Here is a 26292-nt window from a genome sequence, read left to right on the forward strand (position 1 = left end):
TATTGGTGTCAGAGGCCATAGGCTTTCAGTCTGATACCTGCATTCCACTTCTAGCCTAACATTTTCAATGCTACTGAAAAATGCAGGTTCTTTTTTAAAAAGTTGACATCTCCACAGCAGGAGGGGCAATTACTGTCCCATGTATATTACAATAGAAAATTATGGTGGGCTTCTCTTGGGGAATATGTCAGGCATTCATATTGTGCATTCTCAGTTTTACTCCTGGAGTCCTCCAGCATCCTGCCATGATCAAAAATGGTCATACTGTAAGGCTGAAGACCTGTCCTCTAAGGCCTATTCTTAGCTGATCCCTGGAGTTGAGTACTATGTTTTCTAGATCCTATGTGTTCTTCTATCTTAATTAATCCCTTATTTCTGCATCCTCCAAACATTTCCATAAAAAGGGTGAATAGAAAATAAGTAACCTAAGCCCTTAAAAATTTTTATTCTGCAATATAGTTTCTTCATATTTAGACTGAGTATAAAATTCTAAGTTGAAATTCATTTATCCTCAGAATTTTAAACATATATTTCATTGCTTTATATCAGCCAATGTCAATTCTTTAAAATCCTGATTCTCATTGCTTGGTATATAGTAAGCCTATGGTTTTCCTCATTCCACATTAGTTTTACAATGTGAGTCTTTTTTTTTTTTAAGATTTTATTTATTTATTTGACAGAGAGAGATATAACGAGAGAGGGAACACGAGCAGGGGGAGTGGGAGAGGGAGAAGCAGGCTCCCCACTTAGCAGGCTCCCCCCGATGTGGGACTCAATCCCAGGACCCTGGGATCATGACCTGAGCCAAAGTCAGACACTTAACAACTGAGCTACCCAGGTGCCTCTGCCCTTTTTAAATCATTTATTGTGTTGACCATTTGAGGGGCATTTTCAATTTAGAGATACATATCCTTCAGTTAAAGGAAGTTTTCTTATGTTAGTTTTTTGTAATTTCCTTTTCTCTGTGTTCTTTGTCCTCTTTTCATAACTATTAGTAAGGTGTTGGGCCTTCTGAATTGATCTTATGAGACATTTATGTTGTCTCATATTTTATATCCTGTTGACTTGCCATGTTTCTAGGAAATTTCCTCAACTTTACCTCTAACTCATATTTAACTTTTAATGTAAATATTAGATTTTAATGTCAAAGATTTCTTTTGGTTCTCTGAGTACCCATTTTTCTTAATATCTTACTTTTATCTCATGCATAAAAAATTTTATTCATATCTTTATGCATATTAATAAGCGTTTTTGATATATTTTTTCCTGAATTAAGTGTACATTCCCTGGCTTCCATTTTCTTCTTTTTTGGTAGTTATTATTTTTCATTGGAAACTTTTATTAAATAAATACCATTTGTATTAAAGAGGGAAGACTGATTTCTGGTATTAAGTAGCACTGTGCCATTGGTGCACTTGACATTCTCTTGGAAATCCTCAAGATCATAATGAAGAATGAGAAATGGAAACACAGACATCTTCCATGAATCTAACTGATATCTGAAACTTCAAAACATAAGTTAAAATGAAAGAGTGCCAAAGCCCTGAAGTTCTATCAAGTGTTGGACAAATGTAGAAAGAAAATGCTTTTTGTTGAAGATTTTAGGAAAGAGTACCAGCACAAATTTCTTCCAAGTAGAAAGCATACCCTATAGTATATCAACAATGTCTTATTTGTAATTACAGAATGAGGTTCACAAGCTGGTAAAAGGATACATTTGCATAATACAATGTATCAGAAGCTTGAAAGAAAATAACTATTGTAGAATCACAGATAAAAAATTTAGTAGAAAGAAGTCTGCTTGTGAGGTATCTGACGTCAGTCTTACCGTTTCAACTGCCTCCCTGGGAGAGCCAGGAATGGGAAAAAGGAGGTAGGTAAAGAAAAGAATTCATCCCTGAATACAACAATGTGCCATTAAGATATATTGTTACCCTGAAATGCAGTCCTGTACTCAAACACTTACAGGAACTTCTCTTAAGTACTTGAGCCAATAAGAACTCATCTAATCAAAGAAGAGTATTAATAAAAAAAGGAATAAGAACAGAATCTACTTTTTAAATTTACCATTAAAAAAAAAAGAGAGAGAAATGAAAAAACAAAATTAGAGAGGAGAAACACCAAAAACTTGCAATGGAACAAGTCAAAATTGTGGCCCAAAAATATTGGTGTGAAGTTAAAAATCTCAATGAAACAATTACCTCTATAAATTGAGGCATTGGACGAAACTAAAAGTACTCAAAAAGGACACGATAAGAAAACATAAGGAGCTAAAATATAACCTGGTAGAGTAAAACAAAACAAAACAAAACAAAAAAGGAGATAAAATAGAAAATATTAAGTCAAAATTGGAAGAAGCTAAAAGGTAAATAAACACCGTGAGGGACAAAAAAGTAGTGAAAAGTAAACAAAATTAAATAGAAATGAACTTAAGTAGAAAGGATTAGAGAAAAATGGACAAAGGACACGTGTAAGACAGATGAAAAATTTTGCACTATACAAAACTTGTGTCCCTGAACAGAATAAACCAAATAGCAAATCAAGAAACATACTAAAAGATATAATAGAAAACTTTCAATCTCAGTAATGATGATCTATATTACTTGAACCCACCTTTTCATTCAGGACAAAAAAAGATGTTGGATAAAACAGATGATCTTAAATATAGCTCAAAAGAGAATTAGTACACATTAGAATGTGATAGATCAGAAGAAAGTATCCAAAAGGAAACATAAGAAGAAAAAATACACAAACTAAAACAGATATAAAGCACACATGAGGTCTACCATAACTGTAGTTGGAATTTCAGAATGAAAGGAGTGAGACAATAGGGCAGGAGCAATATTTGAAGAGATACTATCTGAGAATACACACGTCCAAAAATTTCAACAAACTGGAAAAAATAATAAATAAATACATTCACACTTAAGTTACGGTCTAAGTGAAAAAACACCAAAGACAAGGACAGAATTCTTTTTAACATTTATTTATTTATTTTAGAGAGAAAGAGCATGCATGTGCAAATGGGGGGAGGGGCCAAGGGCGAGGGAGAGAAATCGGCAAGCAGATTCCCTGCTGAACACAGAGCCCAACCTCATGGGGCTTGATCCCAGAACCCTGAGATTATGACCTGACCCAAAATCAAGAGTTGGAGGCTCAACCAACTGAGCCACCCAGGTGCCCAAAAGACAAAATTCTTTATAGAAGACAACAGAGTAAAAATTACCTTCAGAGGAGTTAGCCTGACAGGGACTTTTTAAATGCAACAATAAATTCAACAGATTATGTGCTGAAAGAAAGCAACTACCAAGTGAGAATTCCAGAGCCAATGAAAGACTGAGGTATTGGGGCGCCTGGGTGGCTTGGCTCAGTCATTAAGCATCTGCCTTCAGCTCAGGTCATGGTCCCAGGGTCCTGGGATCAAGCCCCATGTCAGGCTCCCTGTTCAGCGGGAAGCCTGCTTCTCCCTCTCCCACTCCCCCTGCTTGTGTTCCCTCTCTTGCGGTCTCTCTCTCTGTCAAATAAATAAATAAAAATATTTTTTTAAAAAAGAGAGAGACTGAGGTATTACAAAAAAAATAGACCATTTCCTTATACCACACACAAAAATAGACTCAAAATGGATAAAAGACCTAAATGTGAGACAGGAATTCATCAAAATCCTAGAGGAGAGCATAGGCAGCAACTTCTTCGACCTCAGCCGCAGCAATTTTTTCCTAGAAACATTGTGAAAGGCAAGGGAAGCAAGGGCAAAAATGAATTCTTGGGACTTCATCAAGATAAAAAGCTTTTGCACAGCAAAGCAAACAGTCAACAAAACCAAAAGACAACCGACAGAATGGGAGAAGATATTTGCAAATGACATATCAGATAAAGGGCTAGTATCCAAAATCTATAAAGAACTTATGTAACTCAACCCACAAAGAACAAATAATCCAATCAAGAAATGGGCAGAAGACATGAACAGACATTTTTCCAAAGAAGACATCCAAATGGCCAACAGACACATGAAAAAGTGTTCAACATCACTTGGCATCAGGGAAATCCAAATCAAAACCTCAATGACATACCACCTCACACCAGTCAGAATGGCTAAAATTAACAAGTCAGGAAATGACAGATGTTGGCAAGGATGAGCCTCCTACACTGTTGGTGGGAATGCAAACTAGTGCAGCCATTCTGGAAAACAGTATGGAGGTTCCTCAGAAAGTTGAAAATAGAGCTACCCTATGACCCAGCAATTGCACTGCTGGGCATTTACCACAAAGATATAAATGTAGTGATCTGAAGGGGCACGTGCACCCCGATGTTTATAGCAGCAATGTTCACAATAGGCAAACTATGAAAAGAACCTAGATGTCCATCAACAGATGAATAGATAAAGATGTGGTATATGTATACAATGGAATATTATGCAGCCATCAGAAAAAATGAAATCTTGCCATTTGCAACGATGTGGATGGAACTAGAGGGTATTATGCTAAGTGAAATAAGTCAATCATAGAAAGACAATTATCATATGATCTCACTGATATGTGGAATTTGAGAAACAAGGCAGAGGATCATAGGGGAAGGGAGGGAAAAATGAAACAAGACAAAACCAGAGAAGGAGAAAAACCATAAGAAACTCTTAATCTCAGGAAACAAACTGAGGGTTGCTGGAGTGGAGGGGGTTAGGAGGGATGGGGTGTCTGGGTGATGGACATTGGGGAGGGTATGTGCTATGGTGAAGCTCTGTAAATTGTGTAAGACTGATGAATCACAGACCTATACCCCTGAAACAAATAATACATTATATGCTAATAAAAAAAAAGAAATTGAAAAAAATAGACTATGCCATAGGCAGATATCACAAAGGAAATTTCCCTTTTTTTAAAAGATTTTATTTATTTATTTGAGAGAGAGAAAGAGCACGAGCCAGGGAGAGGCAGAGGGAGAGGGAGAAGCAGACTTCCCACTGAGTGGGGACCCAATGCAGGACTTGATCCCAGGACCCTGAGATCATGACCTGAGCCAAAGTGAGATGCTTAACCAACTGAGCCACCCAGGTGCTCCTAAAGAAATTTCTAAAGGATATACTTCAATCTGAAGAAAAATAATCCTAAATAGAATATCTGGGATATAAGAAATAAATAGCAAAATATGATAAATATTGTCCATCGACAGATGAATGGATAAAGAAGATGTGGTTTATATATATATACAATGGAATATTACTGAGCCATCAGAAGGGATGAATACTTAAAATTTACATCAACATGGATGGAACTGGAGGGTATTATATTAAGTGAAATAAGTCAGTCAGAGAAAGACAATTATCATATGGTTTCACTCATATGTAGAATATAAGAAACAGCAGGGAGGATCATAGGGAAAGGGAGGGAAAACTGAATGGGAAGTCATCAGAGAGGGAGAAAAAACATGGGAGACTCTTAACTATAGGAAAAAAATTGAGGGTTGCTAGAGGGATGGTGGGTGGGGGTATGGGGGAATTGGGTGATGGTCATCCAGGAGGGCACGTGATATGATAAGCACTGGGTGTTATATTTATATGCAACTGATGAATTATTGAACACTACATCTGAAACTAATGATGTACTACATGCTAGCTAATTAAATTTAAATAAATTAAATTTTTAAAAGTTACAGTAAAATTAAAAGTAAAATGATGACACAAAAATGATATACTATTTATATATTAAACAAAGAAATCGGGTATGGCAATATCAACAACAGTTGAAACTTGCCTTAATATAAAAAGTAATGCTACACAAGATAAAAAGGAATAAATTCTGACATCAAAAACACAAAACATGGGGGAGGGTAGTAAAAATGTAATTTTAGAATGTGTTTGAACTAAGTTGTTATCAACATAAAATAGACTGTTATAAATTTAAGTTGTTCTATGCACGCCTCATGGTAATCAAAAAGCAAAACGTATGGCAGATATATGAAGGATAAAAGGAAGGGAATCTGAGCATACCTTTAGAGAAAATCATCAAATCACAAAAGAAGGGAGCAAGAAAAGAAGAAAGAAACAAAGGAATTATAAAACAGTCAGAAAACAATGAACAAAATAGCAATAAGTGCATAACTATCAATAATTACTTTAAAAGTAAATGGAAGAGCACCTGGGTGGCTCAGTCGGTTAAGCATGTGCCTTCAGCTCAGGTCATGATAACCAGGGTCCTGGGACGGAGTGCCCCATCAGGGTCCCTGCTCAGTGGGAAGTCTGCTTCTCCCTCTCCCTCTCCTCTCCCCCCTGCTCTTGCTCTCTCTCAATCTCTCAAATAAATACATAAAATCTTTAAAAAAATAAAATAAAATAGGGATGCCTGGGTGGCTCAGTCAGTTAAGCATCTGCCTTTGGCTTAGGTCATGATACCAGGGTCCTGGGATCAAGTCCCGCATCAGGCTCCTTGCTCAGTGGGGAGCCTGCTTCTCTCTCTGCCTGCCGCTCCCCCTGCTTGTGCTCTCTCTTTCCCTCCCTTTCTCTCTCTCTCTCTCAAATAAATAAATTAAAACAAAATTAAATAAATAAAATAAATAAAAGTAAGTGAACTAAATTGTCCAATCAAAAGACACAGAATAGTGGAAGGGGTAAAAAAAAAATAAGACCCATCTATAAGCTGCCTACAAAAGACTTACTGCACATGTAAGGACATACATAGATTGAAAGTAAGAGATGGAAAAGATATTCCATGTAAATGGAAACCAAAAGAAAACTGGGATAGCTATACTCATATCACACAAAATAGACTTTAAGACAAACACTGTAATAAGAGACAAAGAAGGTCATTATATAGGGGAGCAATATAAAGAGGTCAATCCAACAAGAGGATATAACATTTTAAATATTTATTTAATAAGTTCTTAATAAATATAAGAAGATTGAAATCATATCAAGCTCTTTTCCAACCTTAATAGTATAAAACTAGAAATAATTTACAAGAAGAAAACTGGAAAATTCAGAAGTATATAAAAGATTAAACATGCTACTGAACAATCAATAGGTCAAAAAAGAAATCAAAAGAGAAATCAAGAAATGTTGAGGCAAATGAAAATAGAACTACATACCCAAACCTAAAGGATGCAGCAAAAGCTGTTCTAAAAGGTAAGTTTGTGTGATAAATGCCTACATTAAAAAGCAAGAAAGATCTCAAATAAACAACCTACCTTGATATCTCAAGGAACTAAAAAAAGAACAAATTAAGCCCAAAGTTTATAGAAGAAAGGAAATAATAAAGATCAGAGTAGAAAAAAATGAGGGACTAAAAACGCAGTAGAAAACATCAATGAAACCAAGAGCTGGTTTTTTGAAAAGATAAACAAAATAAACAAACGGTTGGCTAAACTTACCAAGAAAAAGATAGAGGATTCACATAAATAAAATCAGAAATGAAAGAAGACATGTTACAATTGATACCACATTAATATAAGGAAAATAAGAGACTGCCATGAACATGCAATGAATATGCTAAAAAATTGGACAACCAAGATGAAATACTTAAATTTCTACAAACAGATTTTACATGGGGGGGCGGAGCAAGATGGCGGAGGAGTAGGAGACCTGGATTTCCTCTGGTCTCAGGAATTCAGCTGGATAGGGATCAAACCATTCTGAACACCTACAAATTCAACAGGAGATCGAAGAAAAGAAGAGCAACAACTCTCTCATCAGAAAAGCGACCACTTTCTGGAAGGTAGGACATGCGGAGAAGTGAATCCGAGGCGATATTCGGGAGGATAGACGGCGGGGGAGGGGCCTCCGGCGGCCGCTTCTGGCAAGTGATAGAGCCGCGGAGCACAAAATCGGAACTTTTAAAAGTCTGCGCCGCTGTGGGACGTCACTCTGGTGGCTAAGCGGGGGGTGGAACCCTCCGGGACAGTGTGGTCTCAACCCTCGGGGTCACAGAAAGACCGGGGGTGCCTGAGTGTGGCAGAGCTCCCAGGTATCAGAGCAGGGAAGCCGGCTGCAGAGGCGGAGCCCAGGCGCGGGCTCTCAGCTCGGGATTGCCATAAACCGTGATCTGCGGCAGAGTCGGGCCACTGCTCCTCCAGCAGGGACCCAACAAGCGGCAGATCCGGGGAGACTCACCTTCCTCCCCTGGGAGGAGCTGCACGGGAGTGCGCCACAGGGATCTGCTGGGTTTGGAGACTCCAACCGGGGTCGGGTGCTGGAGATGGAAACGCGCGGTCACAGGCCGGGTGAGCACGGAGTGCGGCTGGAGACCGGGGAGACGGGAGTGACTGACGGCTTTTCTCTGGGGGCTCACTGAGGAGCGGGGCCCCGAGTTCTCGGCTCCTCCGCGGCAGAGATTGGGAGGCCGCCATTTTCACTCTCCGCCTCCAAAGCTGTACGGAAAGCTCGCAGGGAACAAAAGTCCCGGAGAGCAAACCTGAGCAGATTACTTAGCCCGGAGGGGGCAAGGGCGGGGCAATTCTGCCTCCGGCAAAGACATTTGGAAACCATGGCAACAGGCCCCTCCCCAGAAGATCAGCAAGAACAGCCAGCCAAGATCAAGTTTACTGATCAATGAGAACGGCAGAACTCCAGCGCTAAGGGAATACTGCACATAGAATTCATGGCTTTTTTACCATGATTCTGTAGTCTTTCAAAGTTAATTTTTTTTTAACTGTCTTTTTTTCTTTTTGAATTTTTCTTTTTCCCTTTTTCAACCAACATCTTATCAATCCCTTTTTTTTAAAAAAAAAGCATTTTTATTTTTCATTTTTAGAGTCATATTCTATCCCTTCATAGTAGTTACCCGTATTTTTGGCTTATATATAGAAGTTGTTCTCTCTTTAAAATTTTGAGATAGTTTCTTCTAACAGATCAAAATGTACCCTAAATCTCTAGTATATGGTGTTTTCTATTCCCCTGCCTGATCACATCCTCTCCCTTTTTTTTCTTTTTTTAAATCCTCTTCTTTCTTTTTTCAAACAACTTCTTATCAATTCCTTTTATAAAGTTTTTTATACTTTCCATCTTTACAGTCATATTCCATCCCTTCATCATATCAACCCTTATTTTTGTACATATATAAGTTTTTCTTTCTTTAAAATTTTGGGAGGCACTTTCTTCTAAAAGACCAAAATACACCCCAAATCTAGTGTGTGGCACTGATCTATATACCAGCCTGATCATATTTGATCACATTCTGGTTTTTTTGTTGTTGTTGTTTTCTTTTGTTTGTTTTTGTTTTTATCTTTATCTTTTTCTTTTTTTTCTTTTTCTTTTTTCTCTCTTTCCCTTTCTTTTCCCACTGCTTCAGGTTTTTTCTGATTTGTTTAGAGTATATTTTCTGGGGACGTTGTTACTCTGCTAGCATTTTGTTCTCTCATTAATCTATTCTCCTCTGCACAAAATGACAAGACGGAAAAAATCACCTCAACAAAAAGAACAAGAGGTAGTACCGACTGCCAGGGACCTACTCAATACGGACATTAGTACGATGTCAGATCTAGAGTTCAGAATCATCACTATAAAGATACTAGCTGGGCTTGAAAAAAATATGGAAGTTATTAGAGAAACCCTTTCTGGAGAAGTAAAAGAACTAAAATCCAACCAAGTAGAAATCAAAAAGGCTATTAATGAGGTGCAATCAAAAATGGGGGTGCTAACTGCTAGAATAAATGAGGCAGAAGAGAGAATCAGTAATATAGAAGATGAAATGATGGAAAATAAAGAAGCTGAGAAAAAGAGAGATAAACAACTACTGGATCACGAGGGCAGAATTCGAGAGATAAGCGATACCATAAGACAAAACAACATTAGAATAATTGGGATCCCAGAAGCAGAAGAAAGAGAGAGAGGGACAGAAGGTATAATGGAGCAAATTATAGCAGAGAACTTCCCTAATTTGGGGAAGGAAACAGGCATGAAAATCCAGGAAGCACAGAGAACCCCTCTCAAAATCAATAAAAATAGGTCAACGCCCCGACATCTAATAGTAAAACTTACGAGTCTCATAGACAAAGAGAAAATCCTGAAAGCAGCTCGGGAGAAGAGATATGTAACCTACAATGGTAGAAACATTAGATTGGCAACAGACCTATCCACAGAGACCTGGCAGGCCAGAAAGGACTGGCAGGATATATTCAGAGCACTGAATGAGAAAAATATGCAGCCAAGAATACTCTATCCAGCTAGGCTGTCATTAAAAATTGAAGGAGAGATAAAAAGCTTCCAGGACAAACAGAAACTAAAGGAATTTGCAAACACAAAACCAGCCCTACAGGAAATCTTGAAAGGGGTCCTCTAAGCAAAGAGAGAGCCTAAGCAACATAGACAGGAAGGAATACAGACAATATACGGTAACAGTCACCTTACAGGCAATACAATGGCACTAAATTCATATCTTTCAATAGTTACCCTGAATGTAAATGGGCTCAATGCCCCAATCAAAAGACACAGGCTATCAGACTGGATTAAAAAACAAGACCCATCGATATGCTGTCTACAAGAGACTCATTTTCGACCCAAAGACAGCCCCAGATTGAAAATGAGGGGGTGGAAAACCATTGACCATGCTAATGGACACCAAAAGAAAGCTGGGGTGGCAATCCTTATATCAGACAAATTAGATTTTAAACCAAAGACTGTAATAAGAGATGAGGAAGGACACTATATCCTACTTAAAGGATCTATCCAACAAGAAGATCTAACAATTGTAAATATCTATGCCCCTAACATGGGAGCAGCCAATTATATAAGCCAATTAATAACAAAAGCAAAGAAACACATCGACAACAAGACAATAATAGTGGGGGACTTTAACACCCCCCTCACTGAAATGGACAGATCGTCTAAGCAAAAGATCAACAAGGAAATAAAGACTTTAAATGACACACTGGACCACATGGACTTTACAGACATATTCAGAACATTCCACCCCAAAGCAACAGAATACACATTCTTCTCTTGTGCCCATGGAACATTCTCCAGAATAGATCACATCCTAGGTCATAAATCAGGTCTCAACCGGTACCAAAAGATTGGAATCATTCCCTGCCTATTTTCAGACCACAATGCTTTGAAACTAGAGCTCAATCACAAGACAAAAGTCAGAAAGAACTCAAATACATGGAGGCTAAAGAGCATCCTACTGAAGAACGAATGGGTCAACCAGGAAATTAAAGAAGAATTAAAAAAATACATGGAAACCAATGAAAATGAAAACAAAACTATTCAAAATCTTTGGGATGCAGCAAAGGCAGTCCTAAGAGGAAAGTATATAGCAATACAAGCCTTTCTCAAGAAGCAAGAAAGGTCTCAAGTACACAACCTAACCCTACACCTAAAGGAGCTGGAGAAAGAACAGCAAATAAAGCCTAAACCCAGCAGGAGAAGAGAAATAATAAAGATCAGAGCAGAAATCAATGAAATAGAAACTAAAAGAACAGTAGAACAGATCAACGAAACTAGGAGCTGGTTCTTTGAAAGAATTAACAAGATTGATAAACCCCTGGCCAGACTTATCAAAAAGAGAAGAGAAATGACCCAAATCAACAAAATCATGAATGAAAGAGGAGAGATCACAACCAACACCAAAGAAATACAAACAATTCTAAGAACATATTATGAGCAACTCTATGCCAGCAAATTAAATAACCTGGAAGAAATGGATGCATTCCTAGAGATGTACCAACTACCAAAACTGAACCAGGATGAAATAGAAAACCTGAACAGACCTATAACCACTAAGGAAATTGAAGCAGTCATCAAAAATCTCCCAAAAAACAAAAGCCCAGGGCCAGATGGCTTCCCAGGGGAATTCTACCAAACATTTCTAGAAGAATTAATACCTATTCTTCTGAAACTGTTCCAAAAAATAGAAATGGAAGGAAAACTTCCAAACTCATTTTATGAGGCCAGCATTACCTTGATCCCAAAACCAAAGACCCCATCAAAAAGGAGAATTACAGACCAATATCCCTGATGAACATGGATGCAAAAATTCTCACCAAAATACTAGCCAATAGGATCCAACAGTACATTAAAAGGATTATTCACCACGACCAAGTGGGATTTATCCCTGGGCTGCAAGGTTGGTTCAACACCTGCAAATCAATCAATGTGATACAATACATTAACAAAAGAAAGAACAAGAATCATATGATCCTCTCAATAGATGCAGAAAAAGCATTTGACCTAGTACAGCATCCTTTCTTGATCAAAACTCTTCAGAGTATAGGCATAGAGGGTACATACCTCAGTATCATAAAAGCCATCTATGAAAAACGTACAGTGAATATCATTCTCAATGGGGAAAAACTGAGAGCTTTCCCTCTAAGTCAGGAACATGGCAGGGATGTCCACTATCACCACTGCTATTCAACACAGTACTAGAAGCCCTAGCCACAGCAATCAGACAACAAAAAGAAATAAAAGGCATCCGAATCAGCAAAGAAGAAGTCAAACTCTCACTCTTTGCAGATGATATGATACTTTATGTGGAAAACCCAAAAGACTCCACCCCAAAACTGCTAGAACTCATACAGGAATTCAGTCAAGTGGCAGGATATAAAATCAATGCACAGAAGTCAGTGGCATTCCTATACACCAACAACAAGACAGAAGAAAGAGAAATTAAGGAGTCGATCACATTTACAATTGCACCCAAAACCATAAGATACCTAGGAATAAATCTAACCAAAGAGACAAAGGATCTGTACTCAGAAAACTATAAAATACTCATGAAAGAAATTGAGGAAGACACAAAGAAATGGAAAAACGTTCCATGCTCATGGATTGGAAGAACAAATATTGTGAAGATGTCAATGCTACCTAGAGCAATCTACACATTCAATGCAATCCCCATCAAAATACCATCCACTTTTTTCAAAGAAATGGAACAAATAATCCTAAAATTTGTATGGAACCAGAAAAGACCCCGCATAGCCAGAGGCATGTTGAAAAAGAAAAGCAAAGCTGGCGGCATCACAATTCCGGACTTCCAGCTCTATTACAAAGCTGTCATCGTTAAGACAGCATGGTACTGGCACAAAAACAGGCACATAGATCAATGGAACAGAATAGAGAGCCCAGAAATGGACCCTCAACTCTATGGTCAACTAATCTTTGACAAAGCAGGAAAGAATGTCCAATGGAAAAAAAACAGTCTCTTCAACAAATGGTGCTGGGAAAATTGGACAGCCACATGCAGAAGAATGAAACTGGACCATTTCCTTACACCACACACAAAAATAGACTCCAAATGGTTGAAGGACCTCAATGTGAGACAGGAGTCCATCAAAATCCTAAAGAAGAACACAGGCAGCAACCTCTTTGACCTCAGCCGCAGCAACTTCTTCCTAGAAACATCGCCAAAGGCAAGGGAGGCAAGGGCAAAAATGAACTATTGGGACTTCATCAAGATAAAAAGCTTTTGCAAAGCGAAGGAAACAGTCAACAAAACCAAAAGACAACCGACAGAATGGGAGAAGATATTTGCAAATGACATATCAGATAAAGGGCTAGTATCCAAAATCTATAAAGAACTCATCAAACTCAACACCCAAAGAACAAAGAATCCAATCAAGAAATGGGCAGAAGACACGAACAGACATTTTTCCAAAGAAGACATCCAAATGGCCAACAGACACATGAAAAAGTGCTCAATATCACTCAGCATTAGGGAAATCCAAATCAAAACCTCAATGAGATACCACCTCACACCAGTCAGAATGGCTAAAATTAACAAGTCAGGAAATGACAGATGTTGGCAGGGATGCGGAGAAAGGGGAACCCTCCTACACTGTTGGTGGGAATGCAAGCTGGTGCAGCCACTCTGGAAAACTGTATGGAGGTTCCTCAAAAAGTTGAAAATAGAGCTACCATATGATCCAGCAATTGCACTACTGGGTATTTACCCCAAAGATACAAAAGTAGGGATCCGAAGGGGTACGTGCACCCCGATGTTTATAGCAGCAATGTCCACAATAGCCAAACTGTGGAAAGAGCCAAGATGTCCATCAACAGATGAATGGATAAAGAAGAGGTGGTATATATATACAATGGAATATTATGTAGCCATCAAAAGGAATGAGATCTTGCCATTTGCAACGACGTGGATGGAACTGGAGGGTATTATGTTGAGTGAAATAAGTCAAACAGAGAAAGACATGTATCATATGATCTCACTGATATGAGGAATTCTTAATCTCAGGAAACAAACTGAGGTTTGCTGGAGTGGGGTGTGGGGTGGGAAGGATTGGGTGACTCGGTGATAGACACTCGGGAGGGTATGTGCTCTGGTAAGCGCTGTGAATTGTGCAAGACTGTTGAATCTCAGATCTGTACCTCTGAAACAAATAATGCAATATATGTTAAGAAAAAAAAAAGAAGATAGCAGGAGGGGAAGAATGAAGGGGGGGAAATCAGAGGGGTAGACGAACCATGAGAGACGATGGACTCAAAAACAAACTGAGGGTTCTAGAGGGGAGGGAGGTGGGAGGATGGGTTAGCCTGGTGGTGGGTATTGAGGAGGGCACATTCTGCATGGAGCACTGGGTGTTATGCACAAACAATGAATCATGGAACACTTCATCTAAAACTAATGATGTAATGTATGGGGATTAACATAAGAATAAAAAAAAAATTTCTAGAAACATACAACCTGCCAAGACTGAATCATGAAACTTTAGAGAATCAAAAACATCCCAATAAGTGAAGGTCCAGGATCAGATGGATTAACGGGTGGATTCTACCAAACATTTAAAGAAGAACTAATGCTAATCCTTTCCAAACTCTTCCAAAAAATAGAAGGAGGGAGTATTTCTAACCTCATTTTCCAAACCCAGAATTACCCTGATACCAAAACCAGACCAAGCATACTGCAAAGATAGAAAATATCAAGCCAGTATACTTGATGGACATATATGCAAAAATCTTCAATAAAATATTAGCAAACTGAGTTCAACAATACATTAAAGGAATCATTCACCATCAACAAGTGGGATTTATCCCTGCAATGCAAGAATGGTTTAATAACCACAAATCAAACAATGTAGAACAGAACTGAGAGCCCAGAAATATACCCACACATATATGGTCAATTAATTTACAACAAAGGAGCCAAGAATATAAAATGGGGAAACTTTAGTCTCTTCAATAAATGGTGTTAGGAACAGGGACAGCCACATGTGAAACAATGAAACTGAACCCTTATCTTATACCTTACATAAAGATTAATTCAAAATAAATTAAATACTTGAATGTAAGACCTGAAACCATAGAATCCCTAAAAGAAAACATAGGCAGTAAGCTCCTTGATGTTGGTCTTGGCAATGATTTTTGGATCTGACATCAAAAGCAAAGGCAACAAACACAAAAATAAACAACTGAGACTACATCAAACTAAAAAGCTCCTGTTCAGCAAAGGAAACCATCAACAAAATGAAATGGCAACCTACTGAATGTGAGAAAATATTTGCAAATCATATATCTGATAACCAGTTAATATCCAAAATACATAAAGAATTCATACAGCTCAATAACAAAAACAAAAACAAAAACAAATACAAATAGCCTGATGTAAAAATGGGCAGAAGATCTGAATAGACATTTTTCAAAGAAGAAATATAGATGGCCAACAAGTACATGAAAAGATGCTCAACATCACCAATAATTCAAGGAAATGTGAATCAAAACTACAGTGATATATCATCTCACACCCGTAAGAATGACTCTTATCAAAAAGACAAGAAATAACAAGTGTTGGTGAGGATGTAGAGAAAAAGGAACCCACTGTTGGTGGGAATGTAAATTTGTGGAACCATTATGGAAAACAGTAGAGGTTCCTCAAAACATTAATAATAGAAATACAATATGATCCAGCAATTCCACATCTGGGTATTTAACTGAAAAAAATTAGAAGCACTAACTCAAAAAGATATACACACCCCCGTGTTCATTAGAGCATTATACAAGAGCCAATGTATAAAAACAAACCAAGTGTCCATTGATAGATAAATGGATAAAGAAGATGTGATATATATGAGAAATTAAATATTTCAGCCATAAAGAAGAATGAAATCTTGCCATTTGTGACAACATGGGTGGACCTGAGGACATTATGAGAAGTGAAATAAATCAGACAGAGAAAGACAAATATCATGTGTTATCACTTATATGTGGAATCATAAAAAAAAAATTTAAAAACCAACAACAAAAACCAAAGCTTGGAGAAACAGAACAGACTGCTGGTTGCTGGATGGAGGGAAGAAGGGAAGATGGGGGGTTGGGTGAAATGGGTGAAGGGAGTCAAAAGGCACAAACTTCTAGTTATAAAACAAATAAGTTATGGGGATGTAATGCACAGCATGGTGACTATAGTTAATAGTACTGTATTCATATTTGAGCATTGCTGAGAGTAGATCTTAAAAGTTCTCATCACAAGAAAAAATATTGTTTTTAAGTATGGTGATGGATGTTTATTAGACTTATTGTGGTGATTACTTCACAATATATACAAATACCAAATCATTCTGTTATATACCTAAAACTAATATAATGCTATATGTCAATTGTACCTCAATTAAAAAAAACCACACAAAGGAAAAAAAAAAACCTTAGAAAAAGAAGAAGGGGAGAAGAACCTACTGAACACCCCAAATGAGTGAATCCTAAACAGATGCAAATGATAGTTTTATACTGAGAGTGGGTTATTCTCGTATCTTCATTTATTTCTCACTGCCTTTTTAATTATGTGGGAAAGAACACATAGGAAGGGCGCCTGGGTGGCTCAGTCGTTGGGCGTCTGCCTTCGGCTCAGGTCATGACCCCAGGGTCCTGGGATCAAGTCCCACATCGGGCTCCCTCCTCGGGGGGGAAGCCTGTTTCTCCCTCTCCCACTCCCGCTGCTTGTGTTCCTGCTCTAGCTATCTCTGTCTCTGTGAAATAAATACATAAAATCTTAAAAAAAAAAAAAAAAGAACACATAGGAAAACATATTGGGCTAGCATGAAAATGTGAATCCCCCAGGGGGCTGGATGTGGTGGGTCTTACACCTTTATGCAGATTTTATCTCCACAAATCCTACCACATGTTCTGTGGGAAGACTGGGGAGAATCCTGAGTAACTTTCTATTACAGGTGAATTGGGTCCCCCGCCCCCAAACCAAAAAAATTCATATGTTGAGGTCCTAATTTCCAGAACCTCAGAATATGACTGTATGTGGCGACAGGGCCTCCAAAATGAGTGGTGTCCTTATAAAAAGAGGAAATTTGAACATAGACAAGCATAGACCATGTGAAGACATAAGGAGGAGAAGAAGGCCATCTACAGGCCAAGAAAAGAATCTCAGATAAAAACAACCCTGATGGCACCTGAATCTTGGATGTCTAAGCCTCTAAAATTGTGAGAAGATAAATGCCTGTTGTTTAAGTACCCAGTCCATGGTGTTCTGTTACGGCAGCCCAAGGAAACTAATACAGATTTTGGTGGGGTACTGGAGTGATTTTTTATTAATTAACAAATACCTAAAGATGAGGAAGTGGGTTTGGAACTAGGTAATGGGGAAAGGCTGGATGAACCTTGAAGTGCTTGCTAAAAATAAGCCTAGAGTTCCTTGAAGGGACTGTTAATAGAAATATGGGAGGGACGCCTGGGTGGCTCAGTCGGTTAAGTGTCTGCCTTCGGCTCAGGTCATGATCCCAGGGTCCTGGGATCGAGTCCCGCATCGGGCTCCCTGCTCCGCGGGGAGCCTGCTTCTCGCTCTGCCTCTGTCTCTCTCTCTGTCTCTCATGAATAAATAAATAAAATCTTTTAAAAAAAAAGAAAAGAAAAGAAATATGGGATTAGAGGCAATTCTAGTGAGAGCTCAGAAAAAGAATAGGAAGCTGGAAAGAGAACTTGTATCATCTTAGAGAATACAGATGTCATCATAAACAGATTGCTGTTAGAAATATGAATGTTAAAGATGCTTCTGCTGAGATCTCAGGTGGAAATCAGTAAATGTTATTGGAAACTGGAAGGGGAAGTTGATCCTTGTTATAAAATGGCAAAGAACTTGGATGAATTGAGTTCTAGTGTTTTTGGAAAGCAGAACTTGCAATTGATGAACCTCAATATTTAGATAAGGAGATTCCTAAGAAAATGTTGATGGCATGGTCTGGTTTCTCCTTGTTCCTTATAGTGAAATATAAGAGGAAAGAGATAAATTGAAGAAGGAATTGTTAAGCAAAAAGGACCACGAACTGGAAGATTTGTAAAATTCTCAGCCTACCTATATTGTAAAAATTGAAAAGGCACAATTAGAGAACATCAAAGATGTGGGTGGACAATCATTTGCTACAGAGGTTGTTGGTCAGTGACTTATGGATCCATTCAGCCAACTCAACAGAGGCCAGGAATAGAGGTGGGGCTATCTAGGAAAGTTCCAAGGAGGAACCTCTTGTCTAATGGCTTGGGCTCCCATGAATTGTACGGGAGGCCAATAGATTTTTTAAAATTTTATACTAGCAGAAATGCTACCGACTTGGACAGAAGGGGACAGAGCTGAGGCACAATGAAGGAAAGCTGTCGGACTTCTGGGATTCTACAGGATGGGCCAATAGAGCTATCAGGCTACAAATATATATTATCCTTCAAGAAAAAAGGGGAATGACGCTGAAGGTGATTGAGAAGTCAGCAGGCTACCACTACTACTGTGGGCACAAAAGCCCAGCAGATGGGGCTGTGTAGTCTTTTTCTAGGTTCCAGAGGAGTCACAGCCAATGCCCAGAGCTGAGGTTATAGAGCTGTCACCTGGTGGGCCTGAAAGGGAAGCCCACCCTGGTAAACATAGAGAACAGGGAATTATTATTAAGCCTTAAAGTCTAATTATTATTCTGAGGCCTTAAATCTAAGGGAATTTGCCCTATAAGGTTTTGGACTTGCCTTTCACTCATGACCCCTTTCTGCTTTCCAATTTCTCCCTTTTTGAATGAGATTGTCTATCCTACATTGTATTTTGGAAGCAGATAACTTGTTGCCTGGTTTCACAGGTTCATACCTGAAGAAGCATTTTGCCTAGGATGAATCATACCTGGAGTCTCATCTCTACCTGTATTAGATGAGACTTTGGACTCAGAGTTGATGCTGGAATAAAAAAAAAAAAGTTGGACTTTGAGGTTGCAGGCATGGGGTTAATATATTTTGCATTCAAGAAGGACTTAAATTTGGGTGAGGGTGGAAAGTTATGGGCTGAATTGTGCCCCCCCCACATTTATACTGGAAGTCCTAATCCCCAGTATCTCAGAATATGACTGTATTTGGGAAAAGGGTATTTAAACAGTTAATTAAGGTTAAATGAGATTATTAGGGTGGACCCTAATCCAATATCACTAGTACCTTTATAAGAAGAGATTAGGATACAGACACACACAGAGGGAGAACCTTGTGAAGATGTCCAGAGAAGTCAGTTGAGGAGAGAAGCCTCAGAAGAAACAAACCCTTTTGACACCTTGATCTCAGATTCTAGCCTCCAGAACTGTGAGAAGATAAATACTGTTTAAGCCAACAAGCATGAGGTACTTTGGCTTTCTTCCCCATACTGGCTGGGGAAGGGAAGCGGCAGCCTCTGCCAAATCTCCCATACTCCTCTCTTCTAGGGAACAAAAGACTTAATCTGCAGAGACAGGAACAACAAAAGCTGTCACCTTAGGACACTGGTAGAAACCTACTGCTTCTGAGAAACAGAGCAGGGAAAAAACAACAAAACAAAACACTACCATTGGGAGAGGAACAAGAACCTGTGCTGGGCCTGGAAATACAGCGAGGGAAGAAACAGGAGTACTTGAAAGGCCTACCCCTCAGACCCAGGCACACAGTGCTTGCCTAAGACTGAGGCTTAATTATAACATCAGGGAATGCATTTCCTCCCTCACCATCATGCTAACCAGTATAGAGTATAAATGACATATAGTATAGCTGGGAGAGCTGGGAGAGACAGACTCTCTTGGGGTGCAATGCAAAGGGGGGAAGAACCAAAGCCAAGAGGAGTCCAGACATAGAGAAAATACCTCTGAAAAACTGGCCCTCACACTAGACATGAGATATTCTAGAGGAATTTGAAGGCTGTGGTTCAAGGAGGATAACCTTAGCAACAAGAAACCTCAAATTCAGCCCAACTCCTAACTAGATTAACACAAACCCCCCACATTAAAAGGCTAGCAGAAAGAAAGGCATGCTTACCTCCAACATAGTGTCTATGTCCCACACAAGATGTTCAGTTTTCATTTAAAAAAACAAAACTATGAGGCTTACAAAATGGGAAGGAAAAAAACACATTTTGAAGAGATAAAGCAATAATCAAGAACAGTCTCAGATAAGACAGATCTTGTAATTAAATACGGAATTTAAAATAACTATGATTAATATGATAAAGGTTGCAATAGAAAAGGTGGACACCATGCAAAATCAGATGGATAACTTTAGTTGACAGATGGAAGCTATAGGAAGTGAATGAAAAACTACAAATCAAGAACACAGTAACAGAAATAAAGAAGTCTTTCACTGAGCTCACCAGTAGCCTCAACGGAGGAGAGAAATAAATCAGTGTACTTAAAGAGAAGTCAATAGAAGTTAACCAAACTAAAAAATAAAGAGAAAAAGAGTAGGGAAACAAAACAAAACAAAACAAAAACCACCATCCAAGCAGTGTGAGACAATTTCAAATGTTCTTATGTACATGTAATTGGACCTGCAGAAGAAGAGAGAGAGAAGAGAGGAAATATTTGAATAAGTAATGGCTGAGAATTTTCTAAAATTAATTACAGACACCAAACCATAGATCCAATCTGTGAGAACATCAAGCAGGATAAACTCTAAGAAACAAACCACACCTAAGTATATTATACTCAAGCTTCTGAAAACCAAAGACAATGAGAAAATTCTAAAGGCAGTCAGAGAAAAAAAGACAAATCACCTACAAAAGCCACAGATAAGAATTAATATAGACTTATCAACAGAAACCATGAAGGCCAAAAAAACAAAACAAAACAAAACAACAACAACAAAATAACACAACACAATAGAATAGCATCTTTAAAATGAGGATTTAGGAATATACTATTATATAAGATAGTGCATATAAGATATGCATAAGATACTACATGTGAAGCAGTTCAGTATTTGAAAGTACTTTCAGATTAATTTAACATGTATATTTTAAATCCTTGGGCAACAGCTAAAACTTTAAACCCTGAGAAAAGGTTTTAGTCCATAGAGGAGATAAAATATCATCATAAAAAATGCTCAATTAATTCAAGAGAAGGGAAAAAAAGAAGAAAAAAGAAACATAACAAGTGGAAAAATAGAAAAGAATTAGCAAGATGCTAGATTTTAATCCAACTATATCAATAATCACTTTAAATGTGAATTATCTAACTACATCAGTTAAGAGACAGAAACTGTCAGATTAAATATTTTAAAAAGTAATACATAATTATATGCGGTCTACAAGAAATCCACTTTAAATATGAATACTTAAAGAAAGGTAAAAATTGGGGCACCTCGGTGGCTCAGTCAGTTAACAGCTCAGGTCAGGATCCCAGAGTCCTGGGATCAAGCCCCGAGTCTGGCTCCCTGCTCAGTGGGAAACCTGCTTCTCCCTCTTCCTGTGCCCCTCCGCCCTGCTTGTGCTCTCCCTCTCAAATAAATAAATAAAATCTTAAAAGAAAAGAAAGGTAAAAAGTAAAAGGATAAAGAAAAATACATCATGCAAACCACTAACCAAAAGAAAGCCTGAATAGCTATATTTATATCAGTCAAAGTAGACTTCAAAACAAGGAAGATGGTCATTACATAATGATAAAGGGGTGAATTCTCCAAGAAAATACAACAATTCTAAATGTGTACATACCTAAAAACAGTGGTTCAAAATACACAAAGACAAAAGTGGATAGATCTGAAAGGACAAATAAATAAATCCACAATTATATTTAGAGATATCAATACTCTTCTCTTAATAATTGATAGAATAAGTAAGTAGAAAATCAGTAAGAATAGAGATTACCTGAACAGTACCATCAATCAACTTAAGCTAATGGAAATTTTAAAACAAATGCAAAATACACATCTTCTCAAGTATACATGGAACATTCACCAAACTGACCATATTATGAGTCATAAAACAAAACTTAACAAATGTAAAAGAACAGAAACCATGCCAAGTATATTCTTGGATTTTAACAGTATTAAACTAGAAATCAACAACAGAATAATACCTGGAAAATCCCCAAGGATTCAAAAATTAAGCAACATACTTCTGATACATAGAATAAGATGAAGTCTCAAGGGAAATTTTAAAATATTTTGAACATTTTTTGAAACATTTTTGAAAATGAAAATACAGCATATCAAACAGTGCATTCAGGGAAATTTGTAGCCATAAGTGCTCATATTAGAAAAGAAAAAATTCTCAAGTCAGTAATCTAAGCTTCCACCAAACAAACAAACAAACAACCTAGAAAAAGTAGAGCCGATTCAGTCCAAAGGAAGCAAAATAGAAAATGCTAAAGATCAGAGAAGAAATCAATGAAATAGAGAACAGGAAGAAAATAAAGCAAAAAAAAAAAAAAAAGCTAATTCTCTGAAAAGATCAATAAAACTGTTAAACTTCTAGTCACAATGACTGAGATAAAAAGAGAGAAGACACAAACTTACCAATATCAGGAATGAAAGAAGGGCCACCACCACTGACAACAAAGACATTACAAGGATATCAACAGAATATATTACAAACAACTCTGTGCCCATGAATTCATAAACTTAGATGAAATAGAATAGAATAAATCCTTAAAAGACACAAACTACCAAAACTTGCTCAAGAAGAAATAATCTAAACTATGCTACATCTATTAGAGACATTAAATTCTACATAAAAGTCTTTTTAAAAAGAAAATTTCAGGTCCAGATGGTTTCACTGGTGAATTTTACCAAACATTAAGTAAGAAATGCTATGGATTCTATACAACCTCTTCCAGAAAATAGAAAAGGAGGGAATACTTCCAAGCTCATTTTATGAGGCCAGCATTACCGATTCTAAAATAAAGACATTATAAGAAAAGAAAACCAGATTAGGAGGAAAGATGGTGGAGGAGTAGGGGACCCTATTTCAACTGGTCCCTGGAATTGAGCTGGATCTCTACCAGATCACTCTGAGTACCCACGAAACCAACCTGAGATGTAAGAAGATCTGGATCTCTACAAACAGAATATTCCAGGCGGTTGGTTTTGAGGTACGAAGTGGGGAGCTGTGATTCCATGGGCAGATATTGGAGGATAAACAGCAGCAGGCAGGTGCCTGGCCATGGGGATGCTACACTGCAGGTGAGCGACAGCCTCGTGCGCTGGGGACGGGGCACAGACTCGCAGACCGGTAGCGGTGGGGAAAGGACTCTAGGGCAGCCCCTGGGGCAAAAACCCGGAGCGGCGGGGTCGCGCCTACGAACTGCAGCCCCCAGGGCGGAAACCCGGAGTGGCAGGGTCATGTGAACTGGGAGCAGCTGGCAGTTTTAGAAGTACAAAGGGCAGAGACGTGCCCCGACCTGGAGGCAGGACTGGGGGCGCTGCAGAGGGGCACACAACCCAGGATGCTGCAGTTTATAGCAGCACAGACAGAAACGGAGACAATGTGACCTGGAGGGCTCACTGAAGAACAGACTGCGGTCTCTCTGCTCTGAGGCAGAGGGTTGGAAACGGTCTCTTCTGCTCTGACTCACAGAAGAGATGCGGAAAGCAGCCAGGGAAAGCTGCCAGAGAACAAGAGCCCCAAAAACTGATTCCTGCTGAGCCCATCCCCCACCACAGCGGGGCAGGGCAACTCCCCCAAACAGGGTTACCTGAGTAACAGCATGGCAGGCCCGTCCCCCAGAAGACAGGCTGGGAAAAAAGAGGCCAGCAACCCTAAGGTCCCAAGAAAACAGGTGTATCTTGCTTGGGTTCTGGTCAATAATTTGGACTCTATACATTACCTCAAACACCCATCAACAGAATGACTAGGAGGAGGAACCCCCAAAATAGAGAAGACTCAGAGACCATGACTTATGCTGCAGATTTACAAATGGATGCAGATATAACCAAGATGTCGGAGATGGAATTCGGCTAGCAATTGTGAAGACAATGGCTAGAATGGAGAAATCAATTAATGGCAACATAGAGTCTCTAAGGGCAGACATGAAAGCTGAACTGGCAGAACTTAAAAATGCTATCAATGAGATCCAATCTAATCTAGATAATCTAACAGCTAGCGTAAGTGAGGTAGAAGAAAGAATTAGTGACCTGGAAGACCATTTAATAGATAAAAAAGGAAAAGAGGAGGCCAAGGAAAAACATCTCAGAATCCATGAAAATAGAATCAGAGAAATAAGTGACACCATGAAGCGTTCCAATGTCAGAATAATTGGAATCCCGGAGGGAGTGGAGAGAGAGAGAGGGCTAGAAGATGTATTTGAGCAAATCGTAGCTGAGAACTTCCCTAATCTGGGGAATGAAACAAACATTCGAGTCCTAGAGGCAGAGAGGACCCCTCCCAAGATCAAGGAAAATCAAGGAAAACAGGCCAACACCCTGGCATGTAATAGTAAAACTTGCAAATCTTAGAACCAATGGAATCATGTTAAGGGCAGTTAGGGGGAAGAGATTCCTTACGTACAAAGGGAGGAACATCAGAATAATGTCAGACCTATCCACAAAGACCTGGCAAGCCAGAAAGGCCTGGCAAGACATATTCAAGGTGCTAAATGAGAAGAAGATGCAGCCAAGAATACCGTATCCAGCAAGGCTGTCATTTAGAATGGATGGAGAGATGCAGAGCTTCCACGACCAGCAGAAACTGAAAGAATATGTGACCACTAAACCGGCCCTGCAAGAAATATTAAGGGGGGGGTTCTATAAAAGGAGAAAGACCCCAAGAGTGATATACAACAGAAATTTACAGGGACAATCTATAAAAACAACATCTTCACAGGCAACATGACAATTAATTCACATCTCTCAATAATCACTCTCAATGTGAATGGCCTAAATGCTCCCATAAAATGGCACAGGGTTGCAGACTGGATAAAAAGACAGGACCCATCCATATGCTGCCTACAAGAGACTCATTTTGAACCTAAAGATACATCCAGACTGAAAGTGAAGGGATGGAGATCTATCTTCCATGCCAGCGGACCTCAAAAGAAAGCTGGGGTAGCAATTCTTATATCAGACAAATTAGATTTTAAACTAAAGACTGTAGTTAGAGACACAGAAGGACACTATATCATTCTTAAAGGGTCTGTCCAACAAGAAGATCTAACAATTGTAAATATCTATGCCCCCAACATGGGAGCAGGCATCTACATAAGCCAACTGTTAACCAAAATAAAGAGTCATATTGATAACAATATGTTAATTGTAGGAGACCTCAATACTCCACTCTCAGCAATGGACAGATCATCTAAGCAGAAAATCAACAAGGAAACAAGAGCTTTGAATGATACACTGGACCAGATAGACCTCATAGATATTTACAGAACATTCCACCCGAAAACAACAGAATACTCATTCTTCTCGAGCACACATGGGGAACTTTCTCCAGAATAGACCACATACTGGGCGACAAATCAGGTCTCAACCGATACCAAAAGACTGAGATTATTCCCTGCACATTCTCAGACCATAATGCTTTAAAACTGGAACTCAGTCACAAGAAAAAATTTGGCAGAAATTCAAACACTTGGAAGCTAAAGACCACTCTGCTCAAGAATGTTTGGGTCAATGAGGAAATCAAAGAAGAACTTAAATAATTCATGGAAATCAATGAGAACAAAAACACATCGGTCCAAAACCTATGGGATACTGCAAAGGCGGTCCTAAGGGGGAAATACACAGCCAGCCAAGCCTCACTCAAAAAAATAGAAAAATCCCAAATTCACCAACTAACTCTACACCTTAAAGAACTAGAGAAAAAGCAACAAACAATGCCTAAGTCACGCATTAGAAGAGAAATAATTAAAATTAGAGCAGAAATCAATGAATTAGAAACCAGAAACACAGTAGATCAGATCAACAAAACTAGAAGTTGGTTCTTTGAAAGAATTAATAAGATCAATAAGCCACTGGCCAGACTTACCCAGAAGAAAAGAGAAAAGACCCAAGTTAATAAAATTATGAATGAAAGAGGATAGATCACGACTAACACCAAGGAAATAGAAACAATTATTAGAAATTATTATCAACAACTATATGCCAATAAACTGAGCAATCTGGATGAAATGGAGGCCTTCCTGGAAACCTATAAGCTGCCAAGACTGAAACAGGAA

The 26292-nt window shown here is 38.6% G+C and overlaps 1 protein-coding gene across 1 annotated transcript in view; it reads right to left on the reverse strand.

Annotated features, from left to right (window-relative positions):
• Window positions 1-26292, reverse strand: part of GLB1L3 (galactosidase beta 1 like 3) — a 62063-nt gene that overhangs the window by 16981 nt on the left and 18790 nt on the right. The window contains exon 10 of the mRNA XM_044919781.1: window positions 16335-16382. Coding sequence (XP_044775716.1) covers window positions 16335-16382 — 48 coding nt within the window. The remainder of the gene's footprint in view (window positions 1-16334; window positions 16383-26292) is intronic.

Source organism: Neomonachus schauinslandi, chromosome 11 (assembly GCF_002201575.2).
Source record: "Neomonachus schauinslandi chromosome 11, ASM220157v2, whole genome shotgun sequence".
Classification (NCBI taxonomy): domain Eukaryota; kingdom Metazoa; phylum Chordata; class Mammalia; order Carnivora; family Phocidae; genus Neomonachus; species Neomonachus schauinslandi.